Here is a 22,796-nt window from a genome sequence, read left to right on the forward strand (position 1 = left end):
AACGATTTAGGCACAACTCGAAAAGCTTAGTTGGGGACAGCTGAATAAAGGGTTTGAAATCGTTAATACCCGAATATGGCTGCGGTGTCTCTTCTATTACGCCAGTTTTCCGGGTCTGGACATGAAGGCAAGTGTGTCATACACGTATCTAAGCAGAGAACAAAAATAATACTTTATGTGTCTCAAAAAGCAGGACTTTGTCATTATTCAATGTGTTTTACTCAGTTTTAGTGACGCGAGGATAAATTTTGACTTCAGTCAGTTAAAAACCACGAAGTATCACCATTACGCTCACAGATATAAGCTTTAAAAACTAAATTAAAAAGTTTTACTTTTCCATGCGTCCGATAAGAATCAAATCATTCTGCTTTTAAGCTACCTGCAGAATACCGTAAATCGATTTAGTAATTTATTCCAGCGTTTGACTCTCCATGAATATGTAGGCAGTGTATTATTTCCACGGAATAGGATATCAAAGCCATAAAAGATCGAGTTCTTGGCTCTCGGAATGTAATTACGTTGTTCAGATTGTATACAATTTTGCTCTCGTGCGCTGCAATTTCATTCCTGAACAAGGTCGACATAACAAGTCACAGATTACTAGTTTCCACTTTCGAAACCTCAGTTTAAGTAGCGGCAAAACAGTTTGCAAATTAATATACGAGGCCGCGAATGACACTACATTAGGTTTTGTGAAGTAATGCTGTACGATATATGTCATTCACAAGAGAAATCGTAATAAGAAAGATACAAAGGGAATGCTTTGTATCTCTTTCATGATCATGTAGAATATTCTGGCGTTACCTTTTTTTGTCTCGATTTTGACGAAAATTCATCTCATTATCATACTAAATTAGCAACATCGTGATATAATGCAGTGGATCATTTAAGTCATGGCCATGAGTCATACTTTCGTGGTCTCCAGGATTTTCATAAATTATTCACTAAACTATATTTACATTAAAAAGTGAGACAAGGAGACATTACCTAATTCCCTACGTTTTCTGTGCATGTTTTTGGTACTTTCAATAAAGTTGCTCGTGGGAGCCTACAGTAACTCTCACATTCAATATACTCACCACCTGAAACTTTCTGGCAAATTAAAATTGTATAACTGCACTCGGACTCTTATCCAAAACATTGACTTTTGTTCTAGCGATCATAAAGGGTGGGAGAGAATATTCACTATAAATTCGCACAATTTTACCTAAATTTCACAGAACGACTCAGAAACTGACACGCTACAGACACCAAGACGGCATAATGAGAAAACAGAATTGAGGAGTTTATCTAAAATGAGTCTTAAATCTAGTGAAGTGCTGAAGCCCAGAAATAATATACAGTTGGAACTTACAGTGTTGTGATGTTTAGAAAGCACATGGCCAGTTTTTGCTCTACATAATTATAACGTAACCTTCGTAAATGTTAAGAAGAAAAGCACGTTATGTTGCTTGAAGATGTTTTGGAGACAAGGAATTATTTACGTTTAATTTTACATAAAATTCATTCAATAAACATTTTACTCAATATTGACAGAAACATCATATGAAAATGATTTTAGTCGTAGAAGTAAGGAAAGAAAGCTGATAACGTCCGTTATAGTATCCACACAACAAGCTGTTCCCTTTGAGAACCATCACTGGCACACTTACGAACCTTGATATTTTCTTCCTCATTCTGTAGATGTCAGAAATCTCTCCTAACCAACAACTCACATTCAAAACTAATAATTTTTCGTTTACAGAGAAATAAATAGTACGAAACCAGTATGCTATGTACTTACGTGGGAGCAGCTACGGTGAGTCAGATCCATTCTTTGGTTTCATGTAGTGGCCACGCGAATATAAGGTACAGTAAAAAGAAATACAACAGCACCATAAGACGCCTTGAATATAAAAAAAAAGTTTTCAGATCCTCTATAACTGAAGAGATGAGACAGATTGGCGAATAACACTCTTCTGTTTAAGTGCATGAATGTACAGTACAGTAAATAAAGTAGCATAAAAACACAAAAAAAATCAATCTTCTTGATTTCAGTGGCTTTCAAAATAAGATCTTCAGTGTATCAGTTTAAGTAAATAAAAAATATTCTCTGACAGCGGAAAAGTGCTTTGATATTGCAGTCGAAACTAAAGTTAAAACATCAATAAACTAAACACTTCCGTAGTGGTGACCGCTAACGTACGTCTCAGCTGTGGCATTGTACTCATTGGTAAGCAGGTTCGCATCCTCAAGGTGGATGACATTTTCGCAGCTAGTATTTACCTAGTAAGAGGAGGAGACGTGCTGGCGTAAAGCTGCTGATCACCATCACCAATCTCTGCGCCAATGTCCTGGGTTAAATTCCAGACCTCTCCGCATTGAGTCCTGGAGTGAGGGCATGTAGCGCTGTTGATTTTGAGCCGTCCGTCAGATGGGGACATTAAGCCCAGTGGCGCCTTCGATATTATTCGAAAGGAGTAGGCAATATGCCAGAACCGGGTTCACCCTGTCCCTTCTCTCATCACCATCCATCCAGCACAAACACAACACTATACAATACACACTTCACACACTCCACAACACTCACATACCACCGAACTTCCACATGTCCACAAGGAAAAAGGATAACCTGCGCGAAGGGTGAACACTTTTCGGACAAGGTGGCAGAACCCACCCCGTAGGATATCCCAGTCAGCTGCCATACAACATTTACTATTACATTTGAAAGCCTCCCTCAAAGAATGTTGCTTACCACAGTTCTCGCAATATGGAGTTTTCGATGCAATAAATTAGTGCATCACCTTGGACATGCTACCATAACAATGGATGTCTTTTTTATGTTTAAAAGTTGAGCTATTTGCAGTTCTAAAGTTGACCATCCTGGAAGACCGTTGTGTAGCAGTGAAAAAGATAGGATACTGTATCGTTAAGTAAATGCAGAGAAAGGAAAATCTATCGATCAGATTGGAAGCAGAAGTCAAGAAAACTACGAGGAACGATGCAAGTTCCGCATCTGGTAACAACGTGCCTGAAAAAACTACAATAAATGTGGTACGTGCAAGAGCCTTGTATATCATTATAACGTAAAATTTGTACACCAGAATATTATATTTGGTCTGGCCTTTGGTTTGGGCAAAACAACAATACGACAATGACACTTTTGCACAACTTCTTGCTTTGACAAAACATGTTACAATAGTATAGCAAACATTAATTGTTTCGGGACATAGATTTCTGCCCTGGTACGGTAATCTTGCATTAACCGGAAAAAAGAAGAGCAATGGACGACATGATTACCTATGAATCGAAGTCCTTAATATTTGCTTTCTTAAGCACATCTATCATTATAATGCAAATGAGCCAGACTGACTTTGTTGCTGTCAGTATTCCTGAAAGTATTGTGACGTGTGACTCAAACTTCAAAATTACTAATTACATGGTTAAATATCAATGCAGATGACCCACATTCAGTGTATCTACCTTTTAGTCATAATGTCATTCACCTTTGGGTACGTCACTGTCTGCTAAAGACAAAAGAGAAAGTAAGCTCTAAGTTAACATCCGTATTCCTGTTATGAGGTTTTCCATATCTACATCTACATGACTACTCTGCAATTAACAGTTAACTACCTAGTAGAGGGTTTATCGAACCACTTTCACATTATTTCTCAGCCGTTTCCGCTCTCTAACAGCGTGCGGCAAAAACGAACACTTAAATCTTTCCGCACGAGCTCTAATTTCTCTTATTTTATTACAATGATCATTTCTCCGTACGCACATGGCTTCGAACGAAATATTTTCGCAGTCGGAGGATAACGTTGCAATCTAAAACGCCTTAGTTTTAATTATTGTTACTAAAGATCAGTATCGCATTCGTCAAACTCTGTCCACTATTTCGCAAGAATACAAAATTCTTTCAACTTTTTTGATGTCTTCTGTCAGTCCTAAATGTCTTTGTTGTATAATGAGTTTATTCCTCATTCGGCATAGAAAATGAGTTTCTTGTGGAATGTATAGATAATTTGATATAGAATACAGGAAATTTTCTGTGAACTTGCCGTCTGAGTGAACAATTCAGCTTATTTTTCCTCTGTTTGACTTTTTCTTAGTTACTGTTTCGTATCCTCTGTAGAATCAGTCTTTCTTCGGTAAGTTTAAATAAATGCGAAATATTAATTAGGTATATCAGATAATGTAATCTGTTAATATTTCACATAACTTTTGCCACTGTAGGAGAACATTATTTTTTTGTTTGTATACGATAGTATTCCACAATGTACTTTTACACCACACGCAATGTCCTTTCACGAAAAGGTACATAAAAATAAAGATAACTTTCTAAATTTTGTAAAATATGCTAAATACAAGTCACTGTTGTATAATAAATACTGTACCCCTTGATCATACATAATAGTTCTAGAGGAACTTCCTGAAAATTATTACATAGTGATATACAGCCTTCTTAGAGGGAGGTCCTCATATTGCCGCAACAGGTACGCCAGGTCCTTTGATTTTGTGACTGTTTTGGTCACTTTATAGAACAAACAAGTCGAAACTGATCTCAAGTATAAAAAATTAACCCCTCGGATAAAAACAGTCTTACAAGAAAAACGGTTTGATTCAGTAAATTAATCAAGGATATACGTGCGCAAAACGTAAAATACAAGAGATCATAGGTCACGGTACAAAACGACTTCTGAATCTTTCGTCCATAAGGGATGGTATCATGTGGGGTGCGACTGCTGATAAAGTAAATAAAAGAATTCACTACGTCAGTCACCTATTAATTCTTAACTACGCGTTTTGATGGTTCACACCGTCGATTTCAGGTGGAGAATTGCATAGTTACTTTGATGGGGTTAGTGGAAACCATAGACGCGTTTCCACAGCAGCAGACCAAAGGCAGGTTATGTTGCGTCTTTTGGTGGTAGTACAGTTGGTTTTTCAGAAAACGCACTGTTAATATGAATGTAAAGGAGTACAGTGTACCTATCAGCTAAGTATAGTCGAAGAAATGCTCCGTACTATTACTTATGCATTTGGCCTTCACTGTGCGTTTGTTTGCACTGTTACTTGAAAGATGTTACAGATTCAGAAATATGTTTGCGCTCCTTGAATACAAAGATAACAGTAAGGTACAATTAGTGGAATTTAGCTATTCCCTTTTGCACATCAAAATTCAATTATTGTTTTTATCAAATGGCCATGCGTTCATTTTTCTTTTATTGAAAAAAAAAACATATGGCTGGGATGTAACAGAATATGGACGTCTGCAAAAAAAAATAAAAGTCATGAATGGTAGAAGCAAAATTAATTTATGTAACAAAATGAATGTTATTTAGTATATAGCAACCAGATTCGGTGCCTCACTGAACCATCTTCAGGCCTTAACTGACTCTGAGGGGTAGTTTCCAATCGTATACACGACACCAGCAGTGGCCGACGTCTATGAGATGGCTTTCTTAGACTACAGTAATAGCAGTGTTGTGTCTGCAACCATCACTGGGTGCAGGCCATGACTAGTGCGACGGGACTGTGTGTACGCTTTGAGTCCACCCCCTCAGCGTCAGTTACCGCATGAAGATTGTGTAGTGAGTCACGGAAACAGGTATCTATATAATAAATAACATTGAAAGGACGGCTGCAGCTATTTCATTCTACTACATAAGTGGACGGCCGAATCGCACGAGCCTTCAATCAGACAGATGGACACATAAATTAGTGTAGTTTTGTGAGTTGTTACTGAATTTAGACTTCTTGCTAATTGTGAATCTATTTTAAATTTAAAGAATAAATAGGTAAAGAACTAGCAGTTTAACCGTGCAGGTCCCAGATTTTGAATACATTGTTGTGGTAACAAAATTTTTCTTATATGTTAATTACATACGTACATCCATTTAATAAATATAGTAATGCCATTTTGACGAATAGTAACAAATATCTAAACTGGAGCAATTGCACTTTAGAATTATCTTAGTACTCAAAGTAAGCAAATCTACCACAGACTTGACAACGTCTTTGCTGAGACAGTGTAAGCAAATGCACAGTAAGGAGCACTTGCAATAAGCAGCAATATGGAGCGTTTTCTCGATTCTACTTGCCTTGTACGTACATCTACACCTATATCTGCAAGAATACTCTGCAAATAATACTTACGTGTCTGGCAGAGGGTTCATCGAAACACCTTCACAATTCTCTATTATTCCAATCTCGTATAGCGTGCGTAGAAACAAAGACCTCTATCTTTCCATGCGAGCAGTGATTTCCCTTATTTTATTATGCTGATCGTTTCACCCTACGTAGGTCAGTGTCAACAACATATTTACGCATTCGGAAGAGAAAGTTGTTGATTCCCCCGCAACGAAAAAGGCCTTTATTTTAATGAATACAATCTTCGAATAGCTAAGGCTAACCGGCCATTAACCTTCTACTCTTGTGCTGGATGCACACGCATTGCCCGAACTCTTACGGGACACGGTAAGGTTGTCTGCCGCGAGTAATGAGTGCCTCAACGATACTGATGGCCGTACCGTGGGTGCAACCACAACGGAGGGCTATCTGTTGATAGGCCTGACAAACGTGTGGTTCCTAAAGAGGGGCAGCATCCTTTTCAGTAGTTGCAGGGGCAACAGTCTGGATGATTGACTGATCTGGCCCTGAAACAATAATCAAAACGGTCTTGCTGTGCTGGTACTGCGAACGGCTGAAAGCAAGGGGAAACTAAACCCGTAATGCAGGGCATGCAGCTTTACTGTATGGTTAAATGATGATGGCGACATCTTGGGTAAAATATTCCGGAGGTAAAATAGTCCCCCATTCGGATCTCCGGGCGGGGACTATTCAAGAGGATGTCGTTATCAGGAGAAAGAAAACGGGCGTTCTACGGATCGGAGAAGAAGTACAGTAGAAGAAGAATGGGTAGCTCTGAGGGATGAAGTAGTGAAGGCAGCAGAGGATCAAGTAGGTAAGAAGACGAGTGCTAGTAGAACTCCTTGGGTAACAGAAGAAACATTGAATTTAATTGATGAAAGGAGAAAAGACAAAAATGCAGTAAATGAAGCCGGCAAAAAGGAATACAAACGTCTCAAAAATGACATTGACAGGAACTGCAAAACGGCTAAGCAGGGATGGCTAGAGGACAAATGTAAGGATGTAGAGGCTTATCTCACTAGGGGTAAGATAGATACTGCCTACAGGAAAATTAAAGAGACCTTTGGAGAAAAGAGAACCACTTGTATGAATATCAAGAGCTCAGATGGAAACCCAGTTCTAAGCAAAGAAGGGAAAGCAGAAAGGTGGAATGAGTATATAGAGGATCTACACAAGGGCGATGTACTTGAGGACAATATTATGGAAATGGAAGAGAATGTAGATGAAGATGAAGTGGGAGATAAGATACTGCGTGAAGAGTTTGACAGAGCACTGAAAGACCTGAGTCGAAACAAGGTCCCGGGAGTAGACAACATTCCATTGGACTACTGACGGCCTTGGAAAAGCCAGTCCTGAGAAAACTCAACCATCTGCTCAGCAAGATGTATGAGACAGGCGAAATACCCTCAGACTTCAAGAAGAATATAATAATTCCAATCCCAAAGAAAGCAGGTGTTGGCAGATGTGAAAATTACCGAACTATCAGTTTAATAAGTCACAGCTGCAAAATATAACGCGAATGCTTTACAGACGAATGGAAAAACTGGTAGAAGCCGACCTCGGGGAAGATCAGTTTGGATTTCGTAGAAATATTGGAAAACATGAGGCAATACTGACTTTACGACTTATCTTAGAAGAAAGATTAAGGAAAGGCAAACCTAAGTTTCTAGCATTTGTAGACTTAGAGAAAGCTTTTGACAATGTTGACTGGAATACTCTCTTTCAAATTCTAAAGGTGGCAAGGGTAAAATACAGGGAGCGAAAGGCTATTTACAATTTGTACAGAAACCAGATGGCAGTTATAAGAGTCGAGGGGCATGAAAGGGAAACAGTGGTTGGGCAGGGAGTGAGACAAGGTTGTAGCCTTTCCCCAATTTCATTCAATCTGTATATTGAGCAAGCCGATGACATTGTAATTCTGTGAGAGACAGCAAAGGACTTGGAAGAGCAGTTGAACGGAATGGACAGTGTCTTGAAAAGAGGATATAAGATGAACATCAACAAAAGCAAAACGAGGTTCATGGAATGTAGTCGAATTAAGTCTGGCGATGCTGAGGGAATTAGATTAGGTAATGAGACGGTTAAAGTAGTAAAGGAGTTTTGCTATTTGGGGAGCAAAATAAATGATGATGGTCGAAGTAGAGAAATATAAAATGTAGACTGGCAATGGCAAGGAAAACGTTTCTGAAGAAGTGAAATTTGTTAAGATCGAGTATAGATATAAGTGTCAGGAAGTCGTTTCTGAATATATTTGTATGGAGTGTAGCCATGCATGGAAGTGAAACGTGGACGATAAATAGTTTAGACAAGAGAATAGGAGCTTTTGAAATGTGGTGCTACAGAAGAATGCCGAAGATTAGATGGGTATATCACATAACTAATGAGGAGGTATTGATTAGGATTGGGGAGAAGAGACGTTTGTGGCACTACTTCAGTAGAAGAAGGGATCGGTTGGTAGGACATGTTCTGAGGCATCAAGGGATCACAAATTTAGCATTGGAGGGCAGCGTGGAGGGTATAAATCGTAGAGGGAGACCAAGAGATGAATACACTAAGCAGATTCAGAAGGATGTAGGTTGCACTAGGTACTGGGAGACGAAGCAGCTTGCACAGGATAGAGTAGCATGGAGAGCTGCAACAAACCAGTCTCAGGACTGAAGACCACAACAACAGACAACGGGCAGGGACACCACGAATGTAGTGTGTGGACATTAAGTTGGGAATGTGGGTGCCACAAGGAGCGTGCAAGGGATAAATCCCTGCAGCCGCGCTATCCTCTGTGCCCTCCGTGGCTCGGACGGATAGAGAGTCTGCCATGTAAGCAGGAGATCCCGGGTTCGAGTCCCGGTCGGGGCACACATTTTCAACTGTCCCCGTTGATGTATATCGACGCCTGTCGACAGCTTAGGGTCTTGAGTTAATTATCTTTTCATGGAGGGAGGTCGGTCAGCGTGCGATTGGCTGACCTGTTCTCACAGCCGTCTCTTCTCTGGAGATTCCCGACTGGAATGGCAGCGCTAACTTTACGCCGTAAAAAGTCACATAACTGAGACGACATTCCGTAAGCACGAAATTTCAGTACAAGCCGCTTGTGTGGTACAGTGTCAAAAGCCTTCCGGAAATCCAGAAATACAGAATCAATTTGAAATCCCTTATCAATAGCACTCAACAGTTCGTGCGATTAAAGATCTAGTTGTGTTCCACAAGAACTATGTTTGCTGGATCCGTGTTGACTGTGTGTAAATTGATCGTTTCCTTCGAGGTAATTCATTACTGTTTACTGTTACGAATTTTTTTTTTCACCTTATAAGTACCAAATCTCCACCTGAAGATTATGGTTTGAGCCATAGAAACGTGTAGTAAAGGAATAAATAAATGTTGACACAGTAAACCGTTTTATTTGTAAAACGGCTTCTACTTCAGGAAAAATATGGGAACTGCTGTCCTGTTTCCCTGCACAACCTCGGTACGTGGTGGTGTGCTGACGCGAAGTGTCGCGAGTGTGGGTGTGGTGGGTTGCAGGCGTACCCCAGCTGGGCGTGGCACTCGACGGCGTCGCGGCCCAACTGCTCGACGCTGGTGTCGGTGTACCGGGCGCGCGCCGACCGCTGCGACCGGCTGTGGGTGCTGGACAGCGGCCTCATGGACTCGCTGGGCACCTTCACGCGCGCCTGCCCGCCCAAGCTCGTCGTGTTCGACCTGCGCACCGACGCGCCCGTGCGCTCCGTCACCTTCCCGCAGGACGTGCTGCGCCCCAGCTCGCTGCTCACCAACCTCGTCATCGACGACGAGGGCTCGCGCTCGTGCGACGACGTCTTCGTCTACATGAGCGACAGCGCCGCGCCCGGGCTCGTCGTCTACGACGCGGGACGCGATTCCGCCTGGAGGGTCAGCCAGTCCTACATGTGGCCGCACCCTGACCGCAGCGCCTTCCAGGTGTGTCACCCGCCCGCCCACAACACCTGTGCTCCGTGCGCCCTCCCCTCCCTCCTTCACCTACTCTCATTCCAATAACCAGACCACTTGCACACTCACTTCATAATGACAAGAATGAGGCAAAGTCTTGGAGTATGTGTTTGACACTGTGTCAATCGTTGGGGGCGACTGAATGTTACTCTTGAAGAATCAGACAGAATGGGCATATTATAAGCGAGACGGAACAGTTCAAGTTCCTAGCCGTTCGGACAGATAGTAAGCTGTTGTGGAAAGCCCATGTCCAGGATCTTGTTCAGAAAATAAATGCTGCTTTTTTTACCATTAGAACAGTATCGGAAATAAGTGACACTTCAACACGAAAAGTAGTCTACTTCGCATAATTTCATACGCTTATGTCGAATGGTATTATTTTTTGGGGTAATTCTTCTGATTCAAAAAGGGTATTTTTGGTTCAAAAACTGGCTGTTCGGGCTATATGTGGTGTACGTTCGAGAACCTCTTGTCGACCCCTATTCAATAGTCTGGGAATACTGACATTGCCCGCACAGTATATATTTTTTTAATGTCGTTTGTTGATAGCAATATTAGCCTATTCCCAAGAGTTAGCAGCTTTCACTCAGGCAGAAATCAAATCAGCATGTGGAATGCACTTCCTTGACTCTTGTGCAGAAGGGAGTGCAGTATTCTGCTGCATCCATTTTCAATGAGCTACCACAACAACTCAAAAATCTTAGCAGTAGCCCAAACTCGTTTAAGTCTAAACTGAAGGGTTACCTCATCGCTCACTCCTTCTATTCTGTCGAGGAGCTGCTGGAAGAGCTAAAAAAATTAAGCAAATTCCAGTGTTACATTGTTGATTTTCTTTATTTAAACTTACGGCTTGTCACCTGAATATGTTTTTTTTATACTTCATTTTATCTATTTCTAATATCGTGTTATAATTTCATGTATTGACTCGTTCCATGACCATGGAGACTTCTCCTTAATTTGGTTCTGCGGAACAATAAATAAATAAATAAATCAAGTTTGCCACGGTCGCTAGTAATTGTTGGTATTACTATTACCGGTTTCGACACACCTGCTCTGCCATCTTCGTATCCTGTAAAATTATTAGATGTACGTGCTTTTCACAACACTGGAAGTCACATAGTGATGTTGCGTCAAATTGTAATAAAAAGTGGCGGGGAACATCCATATGTTACAAATAAAATGGCACACAATGAAAAGGGCACTTTGCCCTATTTTTATTAATCAAACAACTGATAAAGTGGCACTAAATACCCGAATATTGTTGTGCAGTACGTAGCAGACGACATGCTGTTGATCACAGCACCTATGTAACGAAAAATGTTGGCCACCTGAAGATGGGCATGGTAGTTCGAAAACGGTTATGGCACTAAAATTAAACATTTAAAAATATTTGTGGCGTCATTCACTAACGATCAGTAACAGCCACGGAGTTAACAAGATGCAACATGGATAACATAGCATTAATACTGAACAATTTGATACGACACTTATCGTTTTCTCACTCTTCATTTCGCTATGAAAATTCGGACAAAAATTTTCCCTGAAGTAACTAATTTACTTTTTCAGGTTACCTTCCATTCAGAAAGCTGTTGCAATCAGCGACTGTTATATTGACTTGTAAATTATAGATTGCAGCGATCAGTTGTCCTTTTTACAGTTTATTGTGCAGATCTAGATTTCGGCTAGAAGCTGGCCATTCTCACTGCACTATTATTTTCGCTGAATGCATGTGATTCCATTTTAGTCGGGCTTCATCCACAGTTCATTGGACGAGTTCTCGAATTTATGGCCCGATAAAAATACCTTCCTTAACTTTTGCACCACTTAATTTTGGTAATTTCTCTCTTATATACTTAAACGCTCGTCTTTCTTAGTTCATACGTTTGACAATATTTTTCACAAAACCCAGCGTGATACGCAGGGCTGAAAGAAGGGCATCTTCAACATTGCATTCTTAAGAGTATGCCAATGACACTTAGATCACCACGGATTTTACGTTTGCGTTCATGGTATTTCATTGAGGCCAAGATGGCTCTCATAATTGCATATGTCTCCTTCATATGAAGTGTATGACCAACAGGAATAGAAGGAATACGGATGCCATTGTGAAACAACACAGATTTCAGACTAGGCTTGGAGGAGTCTATGAGTAGCCTCCATTCAGTTGGATCATCGTTAAAACTCAGAGATTTCATCAAGCAATTAATGTCACTGCAAAATTGTTTTTCTTCTCCAATAAGGGAGACTTTTTCTGTACTGTCAGGTAGTGACATCTCATTGGAGAAGATTCCATTGCTGTTGTCGAGACCCAAGAATTTCTGCCTTCTACTTCGACACTTCAAGGTTTTTAATCAGATCACACAAATCCGCTTGACTCAGTCTGTGCTGTTTATCATCTTGCCCCTCAAAATCAGGGTCGCAGGATGTGGAAGGCTTGTTTGGTTCTTCTTCTTGTTTCACCCTTTCATTTTCTAATTCAAAGACAAAATTTTCTGGTGGGATAGAAAGTGGTAAACTGAAGGAATGTGGAAGGGGTCGATTAGCAGGTCCAAGATTTGGGTACTGACCTATTCTTCTTTTCTTCATAGGCATTCCTGCCCTTATATATCTAGTCAAGCAGAAATAGCAGTCATTTGTATGGTCTGTAGTCTCCTGCCCAACGACAGACACAGCAAAAGCCATAGATCGTTTATTATTTTTCAGCCATTCTCGTAGTGCAAAAAAATACGCTTTACAACATATACGTGGAACCCAAGATTTATCCTAGTTCCCTCCTTTCATACCGCAATAATGTTGGTAGGCAGTTTTCACAACAGTCTTCTGACTGTGTTTGTGTGAGGTTCAAATGGTTCAAATGGCTCTGATCACTATGGGACTCAACTGCTGTGGTCATCAGTCCCCTAGAACTTAGAACTACTTAAACCTAACTAACCTACGGACATCACACACATCCATGCCCGAGGCAGGATTCGAACCTGCGACCGTAGCAGTCGCATGGTTCCGGACTGCGCGCCTAGAACCGCGAGACCACCGCGGCCGGCTTGTGTGAGGAAAATGTTATTTCACCGCAAATGTTAGAAAAATTATTCATCTTATTTACACCATTTTTACGAATTCTACACTGCAAAAGCACTCTCTAACCAGAAGTTCTACTGTAATTAGAGCAAAAACTATATGAAACTCGCCGTCATAGCAACAGTGTCTATTTTCATGACTTAAAGAGAGATTAAGAACATTTGTGTTTTGTTATCGGCCAGGTGTGCCAACTCTGAAAACAAAATTTCCCACCAAAACTGAAAATGTTAACTGGAAAAGTGAAACGTCACTTTGGCTTCAAAGCAAGAGCTAATATGTCACTTTTATGGTGATTTTTTTGATTCAGCAGATGAAAATGCGTGAGAATTAACAATTTTAGAGCCCGAAAAATTTTCATTGCTGACTAGTGTTATTTGCAAAACAGACAGATCCCAAAGGGAATCGTCGGCTCCCAGTTTCCCTTCCACGCATTCATTTATGTCTCTTTCCCTACCAAAGCCACCAATGCCACCGGTAATCCTGTTATTTGCTGCGTCATTTATATACTTCACCAAAAGTACGGTAGTTTTGGTAGAGCGCAACTGTAGTTGGGAGCTGAGAGCCGGCGTTTGTGCGGCAGGTGGCTGGCGAGTCGTTCACGCTGATGGACGGCGTGCTGGGCCTGGCTCTGTCCCCGCCGCAGCCGCAGCCGCAGCCGCAGCTGCACCCCCTGGCCGGCCACGGGCAGCCCGCCTCGGGCTCGCGCCTCCTCTACTTCCAGCCCATGGCCGAGACGCGGCTCTTCTCGGTGCCGACGTCGGCTCTGCGCGGCGGCCCGCTGCGCGAGCTGGAGGAGCTGCCCGTGTCCGTCGTGGGCCACAAGTCGTCGCAGTCGGCCGTGCTGCACGTGGACCAGCGCGACGGCGCCGTCTGGATCAGCCCCGTCACAGAGGCCGCCGTCGCCTCCTGGCAGCCCGCCACCGACACCGCCACCGTCGTCGCCTACAGGTCAGCACCGCCTCCCCTCTCGCGTCCAACACCTACCACCGATTACAGAACGTATACGGCTGTGGCAAGATCGATATTAATAACCTTTTTTCTCGGTTTCGGTAATCAGTGCCACCATCCTCAGATATCGACTTCAAGTTATTGCGTATCTCTTAAAATAGATGTCTAGCACTCTTCCTCGTAAATTCGCAGGTACATAACAATCTGAAGGCTGATGCATCGGCATGTCAGAATTAAAACAAATATTTACACAGCTAATCAGAACAAACACCTGTCTTATGCCATTCACAACTGGCATAAGCTTGATGTAAGAGTTGAATAACTGTACGTATAGTTGTTTTAATTCACTAGGGATTAAAATCCATGAAGAAGAAATAACAACTTTGAAATTTGCCGATGACATTGAGTGGTGTGCGTACTGTAAGACCTTCAGTACACACACCATCAGATTATTTGACTCGTCGCTCTAACGAAGTAGGTGAGTGTCAGCAAGATGTCTCGTGGTCTTATCGTGGCGTGTTTATCTTCTGCCGTTGGGTCACACGATACAAATGCCACTTGCACGCTTAGATTAGCAGATTGACGGTGACCAATTTTGAACAGAACTTGATAAATTTTCACACACATTTCTTAAAATAATAACAAGCATAAAAATTACTTAACTTGGTCCTGGATGCTATTTACAATTGACAATCTGAAGTTCCTTTGGGTATTGGTACGTTAATCTTATTCTCACATTTATCTCAGATATCTGACAAAAGTGTCTAGAAATGCCACTTGCACGCTATGGCTATGTACGGAAATATGGTAATCTTATTGGGCTCAGACTGAAACTTGACTATAGACTGGTACAGACAAATGTAGAACTCGTACAGACTTGTACACACTAATGCAGACTGGTACAGACTGGTTCAGACAAATGCAGACTGACTAATCAGAGGTCTGTACACTCGTTATAATATCTCTCGCGTTCATGTATCACTGCGCGAGTGTTATCCTGGAGGAGAAAATGTTCTACGTTAGCAGCAATCTCTTTGGCTGCGTTACATATTAATACATGGATAGGCAGAAGCAGAATTGGTCTGTCTCTATGGCAGCGCCATCTCATAGTGCGGAGACGGACGACGTCTGCACCTGCGCTGTTGTGCTTCGCGGGGCGCGCTCTAGTGGGAAAGTTCTGAACGCACTGACTACGTGGAACTATGTACACAACACATTGTAACTCTGTCAGAGACAGTAAAGGACTTGGAATACCAGTTTAACAGAATGGGCAGTGTCTTGAAATGCAGATATAAGAAGAACATCAACAAAAGCAAAACGAAGATAATGGAATGTAGTCTAATTAAATCAGGTTATGCAAAGGGAATTAGATTAGGAAATGAGATGAGCTTTGCTATTTTGAGAGCAAAATAACTGATGATGGTCGAAGAAGAGAGGAATATAGACTGGCAATGGCAAGGAAAGCGTTTCTGAAGACGAAAAATTTGTTAACATCGAGTATAGATTTAAGTGTCAGGAAGTCGTTTCTGAAAGTATTTGTATGGAGTGTAGCCATGTATGGATGTGAAACATGGACGATAAATAGTTTAGACAAGAAGAGAATAGAAGCTTTCGAACTGTGGTGCTACAGAAGAATGCTGAAGATTAGATGGGTAGTTCACGTAACTAGTGAGGAGCTACTGAATAGAATCGGGGAGAACAGTAATTTGTGGCACAACTTCACTAGAAGAAGAGATCCGTTGGTAGGGCATATTCTGACGCATCAATGGATCACCAATTTAGTGATGGTGGGAAGCGTGGAGGGTAAAAATCGTAGGCCAAGAGCCGAATACAGTAAGCAGATTCAGGAGGATGTAAGTTGCAGTAGTTACTCGGAGATGAAGAAGCTTGCACAGGATAGAGTAACATGGGGAGGTGCATCAAACCAGTCTCTGGACTAAAGACCACACCAACAACAACAATTCTGACATGCCGATGCACGAGTCTTATAACTTGCTACATATATGCCAGTTTACGAGGAACAGTTCACGTGCGGATGTTTCGAGAAATATACAAAACCTGACTCTCGAGATCTCAAGATAAGAAAATTGATTACCGAAACCTATTATTGAGATTAAGGTTATTATATTACCTAAGAAGTTTATCTTCCATGAACTGTTATTACAGATCACCACTAGCGCCTCAAAATGGTTAAACTAAAACATGATCAATAGCATGACAGATTGGGGAGGTGGGGGGGGGGGGGGGAGGCGCAATGAGATAAATACATGTTATGACCACTGCTTACTACTAAACTAAGTGCCACCTAATTGCGTTGTGGGCATGACATGCATGAGAGAAGTGCAGGGTGATTATAATTAAACTTACCGTGAAATTAATACCCCTATCTCCATACAGGCGTTGATATACGTCAACGGGGACAGCTGAAATTACGTGCTCCGACCGGGACTCGAGCCCGGGATCTCCTGCTAACATGGCAGACGCTTTACCCATCTGAGCCACAAAGGACACAGAGGATAGTGCGACTGCAGGGACGTACGTCTGGCACGCCCGCCTCCCGTGGAGACCCACATTCCCAACTTATTGTCCCGCTCTATATTCATAGTGCCCCTGCCGATTAAACTTTTTGCCGATTCCCGTAAGGGTTGGAGCACTGTTCGTGCATCCGCACAGAAGAAGATGGTCAAATGGCCGGTGAACCTTAACTATGAAGATGGTATCTGTTCCTTAGGACATGTCCAAGCAGGAGATCCCGGGTTCGTGTCCGTCGGTCCACATATTTTCATCTTTCCCCGTTGACGTACAGGGTGTTTCAAAAATAACCGGTATATTTGAAACGGCAATAAAAACTAAACGAGCAGCGATAGAAATACACCGTTTGTTGCAATATGCTTGGGACAACAGTACATTTTAAGGCGGACAAACTTTCGAAATTACAGTAGTTACAATTTTCAACAACAGATGGCGCTGCGAGTGATGTGAAAGATATAGAAGACAACGCAGTCTGTGGGTGCGCCATTCTGTACGTCGTCTTTCTGCCGTAAGCGTGTGCTGTTCACAACGTGCAAGTGTGCTGTGGACAACATGGTTTATTTCTTAGAACAGAGGATTTTTCTGGTGTTGGAATTACACCGCCTAGAACACAGTGTTGTTGCAACAAGACGAAGTTTTCAACGGAGGTTTAATGTAACCAAAGCACCGAAAAGCGACACAATAAAGGATCTGTTTGAAAAATTTCAACGGACTGGGAACGTGACGGATGAACGTGCTGGAAAGGTAGGGCGACCGCGTACGGCAACCACAGAGGGCAACGCGCAGCTAGTGCAGCAGGTGATCCAACAGCGGCCTCGGGTTTCCGTTCGCCGTGTTGCAGCTGCGGTCCAAATGACGCGTACGTCCACGTATCGTCTCATGCGCCAGAGTTTACACCTCTATCCATACAAAATTCAAATGCGGCAAACCCTCAGCGCCGCTACCATTGCTGCATGAGAGACATTCGCTAACGATATAGTGCACAGGATTGATGACAGCGATATGCATGTGGACAGCATTTGGTTTACTGGCGAAGCTTATTTTTACCTGGACGGCTTCGTCAATAAACAGAACTGGCGCATATGGGGAACCGAAAAGCCCCATGTTGCAGTCCCATCGTCCCTGAATCCTCAAAAAGTACTGGCCTGGGCCGCCATCTCTTCCAAAGGAATCATTGGACCACTTTTCAGATCCGAAACGATTACTGCATCACGCTATCTGGACATTCTTCATGAATTTGTGGCGGTACTAACTGCCTTAGACGACACTGCGAACACCTCGTGGTTTATGCAAGATGGTGCCCGGCCACATCGCACGGCCGACGTCTTTAATTTCCTGAATGAATATTTCGATGCTCGTGTGATTGCTTTGGGCTATCCGAAACATAGAGGAGGCGGCGTGGATTGGCCTCCCTATTCGCCAGACATGAACCCCTGTGACTTCTTTCTGTGGGGACACTTGAAAGACCAGGTGTACCGCCAGAATCCAGAAACAATTGAACAGCTGAAGCAGTACATCTCATCTGCATGTGAAGCCATTCCGCCAGACACGTTGTCAAAGGTTTCGGGTAATTTCATTCAGAGACTACGCCATATTAGTGCTACGCATGGTGGATATGTGGAAAATATCGTACTATGAGTTTCCCAGACCGCAGCGCCATCTGTTGTTGACAATTGTAACTACTGTAATTTCGAAAGTTTGTCTGCCTGAAAATATACTGTTGTCCCAAACATATTGCAACAAACGGTGTATTTCTATCGCTGCTCGTTTAGTTTGTATTGCCGTTTCAAATATACCGGTCATTTTTGAAACACCCTCTATATCAACGCCTGTATGCAGCTAGGGGTATTCGTGGTTCTGTACGGACTGTATACATCGCAGTACGGTGAAACACCGTATGTATGTTACTTCATTTCTGCGCTTGCGGTTTATGCTGACAAAATAGTACTTCCAATTTCTGCCACCAGGTGAAAATATGGTGCTGTAAGAAGTAAGAGTGTGAAGTGGGCGCAGGACGAGAGGAAAAACGATCAAACATGTGATAAGAGCGGTTCTGGCAGGTTTATTAGCTGACACGGTCATAAGTTACAACATATGGTCTGTACGGGTCTCCGTACTCGGCAACGTGCTGCATCTGTAGCATTGCATGGTCGACACTTGCCCGCAATACAGCCAGTGCAATCAGAGCCATACGTCGACGTACGCTATCCTTCAGATATCCCCACAACCAGAAGTCACATGGATTTAGTTCGGTCGATCTGGATGGCCACACGCCTTTAAATTGCCTAGTGATGATGAGATCGTTAACAAAGGTATCCGAAAGCAAATATTTCATCTGGCAAGCGACATGTCGTTTCGTTCCATCTCCTACATAATAGTGGCTGCGGTCTTGCAAAGCTTGAATCACACGTTACACTAGGCTGTCCTTGTAACATGCAGATATCAGTGTACAACTAAGACGTTCCTGAGGTGTCATCGCCTAGAAGGAAAACGTACCGAGAATGAAGGAGTGAAACCACACCACACGGACAAATAAGCTGAGTGCAGTGGTTGTTCCTGCACAATATGCTGCATAGAAGATCCCCGTATGCGGCAGTTCTGTGCATTCACTACAGTGTGCACAGTAAAATGTGCCTCGTCCATGCAAAGAATATTCTCCGGCCACATGGCATCCTTTTCTATGAGTAACAGATAATGAACGGCAAAGTCACGGCTCTGAAGCCCATCTTGGGACTTCATTTGGTGCAAATTCTGAATCTTGTACAGATATCAGTGTAAAATGCGCCACATAATCTTTTGCAATATCGATTTCCGTGACCCAGCTAGAGCATTGGCTTCAGGATTTGAGGCAAGTGCTTCGCGATCTGCTATAGCTACAACATCACCAACAACTTCCTTGGGAATGCACCGCCCCCCCCCCCCCCTTTTCGCACAACCTATTTCAGCACTTTCTTCAGATATCTTGATCACATTCTTTAGCCCATTTTACTGATATGGCCGCTCTTCCCAACTGTTTGTGTTATCGATATTCCTGCAATGCAGAGCTAATATCACTGCCGTCCTGATAAAAAAACTTTACCAGCAGTGTACGGTCTTTCTTCTCAGCAACCGTTGTGTTTTCTACGAAACACTTTAACCCTCTTAACTCTTTACACCAACAGTCACTTCACAAAGGAAATAACACACATTGCCGAGCGTCAAAAGAGGAAACATTTTACGTTCTGACTGCTTGCAGTGCCATATTTTCACCTCGTGACAGAAAGTGTAACTATTTTTGGCAGCATACTCCTCGAGAGCACTACTTAAAGAACGTCGCTGCGATGTCACAGCATCCTGCGACTCACACAGCGCGCACTGCAGTTCTCTAACCATTTTATTATAAATACGCGGCATACAATCGCCTAAAACTTGCACCGCAAATATAGCGGAAATGGAAAGCGCCACTGATGTGCAGTTTTCACAGAATGAATTGGTAGTCAGGGGCTCGTACCATTAGCATATCTACGGATTGTAAAACACTTACAAAATGTGTTTTTTGCTCAAACTTACACTTGCATGTAACTATGCCTGTTGATATTAATGAACTAAAAGTATGGTGAGTTAGAATGTCAGTGGTGTATGTTGCAGGATACTAGCCCGAGCCTTTCAGGAGGCTGAACTCATACGTTCCTGGTTTGATGAACATTCAGACACGGTATCGCACAAGGACTGTTCCTCTGAATTACACGACTTTAACTCCATTGAAAATGTCTGGCACTACGTACATCTACACCAATACTTCGCAATTGACTATTAAGTGCCTGACAGAGGAGCCAACATAATATTTTCGCATTCAGACAGTTTGTGACTGAAATTGTGTGATAGATCTAACCGCAACCAAATACGCGTTTAATAAATGAAAAGCATCAGTTTGCTTTTATTCTACAATATTACCTTTATTGTTAAGTTGTTTTCGGCTTACAAGGCCATCTTCAGACATTTACTGAGTGTTATCACCAAAGATGGTTCAAATGGCTCTGAGCACTATGGGACTCAACTGCTGTGGTCATCAGTCCCCTAGAACTTAGAACTACTTAAACCTAACTAACCTAAGGACATCACACACATCCATGCCCGAGGCAGGATTCGAACCTGCGACCGTAGCAGTCGCACGGTTCCGGACTGCGCGCCTAGAACCACGAGACCACCGCGGCCCCCATCACCAAAGAAGTTAAATGTTAGGAGACAACATTGGAACAGAAGTAATACATCTAGACTGAAGTAGCAACATACAGTAAGTAACATCTTTGCAATGAAAAAGTAAAAACTGAACACAACATAAATAACAATGGAGTAGACAGGAAAACCTTTAGCACAAAATAAGAATACTTTTGTTAATTAATAGAAACTGTTACGTAGGCATGCTATTCCTATTTTGTGCTAAGGGTTTCCCTGTCTACTCCATTGTTATTTATGTACTGTTCAGTTTTTTACTTTTTCATTGCAAAGATGTTAGTTACTGTATGTTTCTACTTCAGTCTAGATGTGTTACTTCTCTTCCAATGTTGTCTGCTAACATTTAACTTCTTTGGTGATAATACTCAGTAAATGTCTGAAGATGGCTTTGTAAGCAGAAAACCGGTTAACAATAAAAGTAATATTGTAGAAGAAAAGCAAACAGGTGCTTCTCATTTATTATAATGTTGTTCTACCAAGAACCAACGGAAGAATCTTTTAATAAAATACGCGTTTGTTTTAATGATTACCAATACAACTTGCGTCTCATATCCGTGACACTCTCCCCCCCCTATTTCACGCTAGTACGAAACGAGCTGCCCTTCTTTGAACTTTTTCGATATCCTGCGTTAATACTATCAGACGAGGATGCCACATCGCACTGCAGTACTCCAGTAGATGACGAACGAGCGTAATGTTGGCAGCCTCTTCAGTACATCTGTTGCATCTTGTAGGTGTCCTCCCGATAAAACGCACTCTTTGAATCGCTTTCCGCACAACGTGTGACTGTTGCAAATGAAGTTAATCGAAACTGCAATCCATATGTCTCTAGTTGAAATAAAAGTCTTTAGATTTGTGGTGATCTATCCCGCAACCGAAAAGTAGCGGATTCCTTTAGTACTCCTGTGGATCACCTTACACTTCTCATTAATTAGATTGCATTACATCTTTTCGGTATCAAAAGCCATCCGGAAATCTAGAAATGTAGAATCAATGTGAGATCCCCTCTTCGTACACTCAATAATACTGAAGGTGAATAACAACGGTGTAACATAGGAATCAACATTCTTGAAATATGTTAGCTCTACAAGATAGACACTACTGGCCATTAAAATTGCTACACCACGAGGATGACGTGCTGCAGACGCGAAATTTAACCGACAGGAAGAACATGCAGTGATATGCAAATTTTCAGAGCGTTCACACAAGGTTGGCGCCGGTGGCGACACAACTTGCTGGCATAAGGAAAGTTTCCAACCGATTTCTCATAGATAAACAGCAGTTGACCGACGTTGCCTGGTGAAACGTTGTTGTGATGCCTCGTGTAAGGAGGAGAAATGCGTACCATCAGGTTTCCGACTTTGATAAAGGTCGGATTGTAGCTTATCGCGATTGCGGTTTATCGTATCGCGACACTGCTGCTCGCGTCGGTCGAGATTCAATGACTGTTAGCAGAATATGGAATTGGAGGTTTCAGGAGGGTAATACGGAACGCCGTGCTGGGTCCCAACGGCCTCGTATCACTAGCAGTCGAGATGACAAGCATCTTATCCGCATGGCTGTAACGGATCGTGCAGCCACGTCTCGATCTCTGAGTCAGCAGATGGGGACGATTCCAAGACAACAATCATCTGCACGAACAGTTCGACGACGTTTGCAGCAGCATGGACTATCAGCTGGGAGACCATGGCTGCGGTTACCCTTGACGCTACATCACAGACAGGAGCGGCTGCAATGGCGTACTCAGCGACGAACCTGGGTGTACGAATGGCAAAACGTCAGTTTTACGGATGAATCCAGGTTCTGTTTACAGCATCATGATGTGTTCGACGACATCGTGGCGAGCGCACATTGGAAGCGTGTATTCGTCATCGCCATACTGGTGTATCACCCGGCGTGATGGTATAGGGTGCCATTGGTTACACGTC

At 42.5% G+C, this 22,796-nt stretch overlaps 1 protein-coding gene across 1 annotated transcript in view; it reads left to right on the forward strand.

Annotated features, from left to right (window-relative positions):
- LOC126335513 (protein yellow-like) overlaps positions 1-22,796 on the forward strand; it is a 116,644-nt gene that overhangs the window by 90,373 nt on the left and 3,475 nt on the right. Inside the window, exons 3-4 of the mRNA XM_049998868.1 lie at positions 9,655-10,068; positions 13,754-14,121. Coding sequence (XP_049854825.1) covers positions 9,655-10,068; positions 13,754-14,121 — 782 coding nt within the window. The remainder of the gene's footprint in view (positions 1-9,654; positions 10,069-13,753; positions 14,122-22,796) is intronic.

The sequence above is a fragment of the Schistocerca gregaria genome, chromosome 2, assembly GCF_023897955.1.
Source record: "Schistocerca gregaria isolate iqSchGreg1 chromosome 2, iqSchGreg1.2, whole genome shotgun sequence".
In the NCBI taxonomy this organism is placed as follows: domain Eukaryota; kingdom Metazoa; phylum Arthropoda; class Insecta; order Orthoptera; family Acrididae; genus Schistocerca; species Schistocerca gregaria.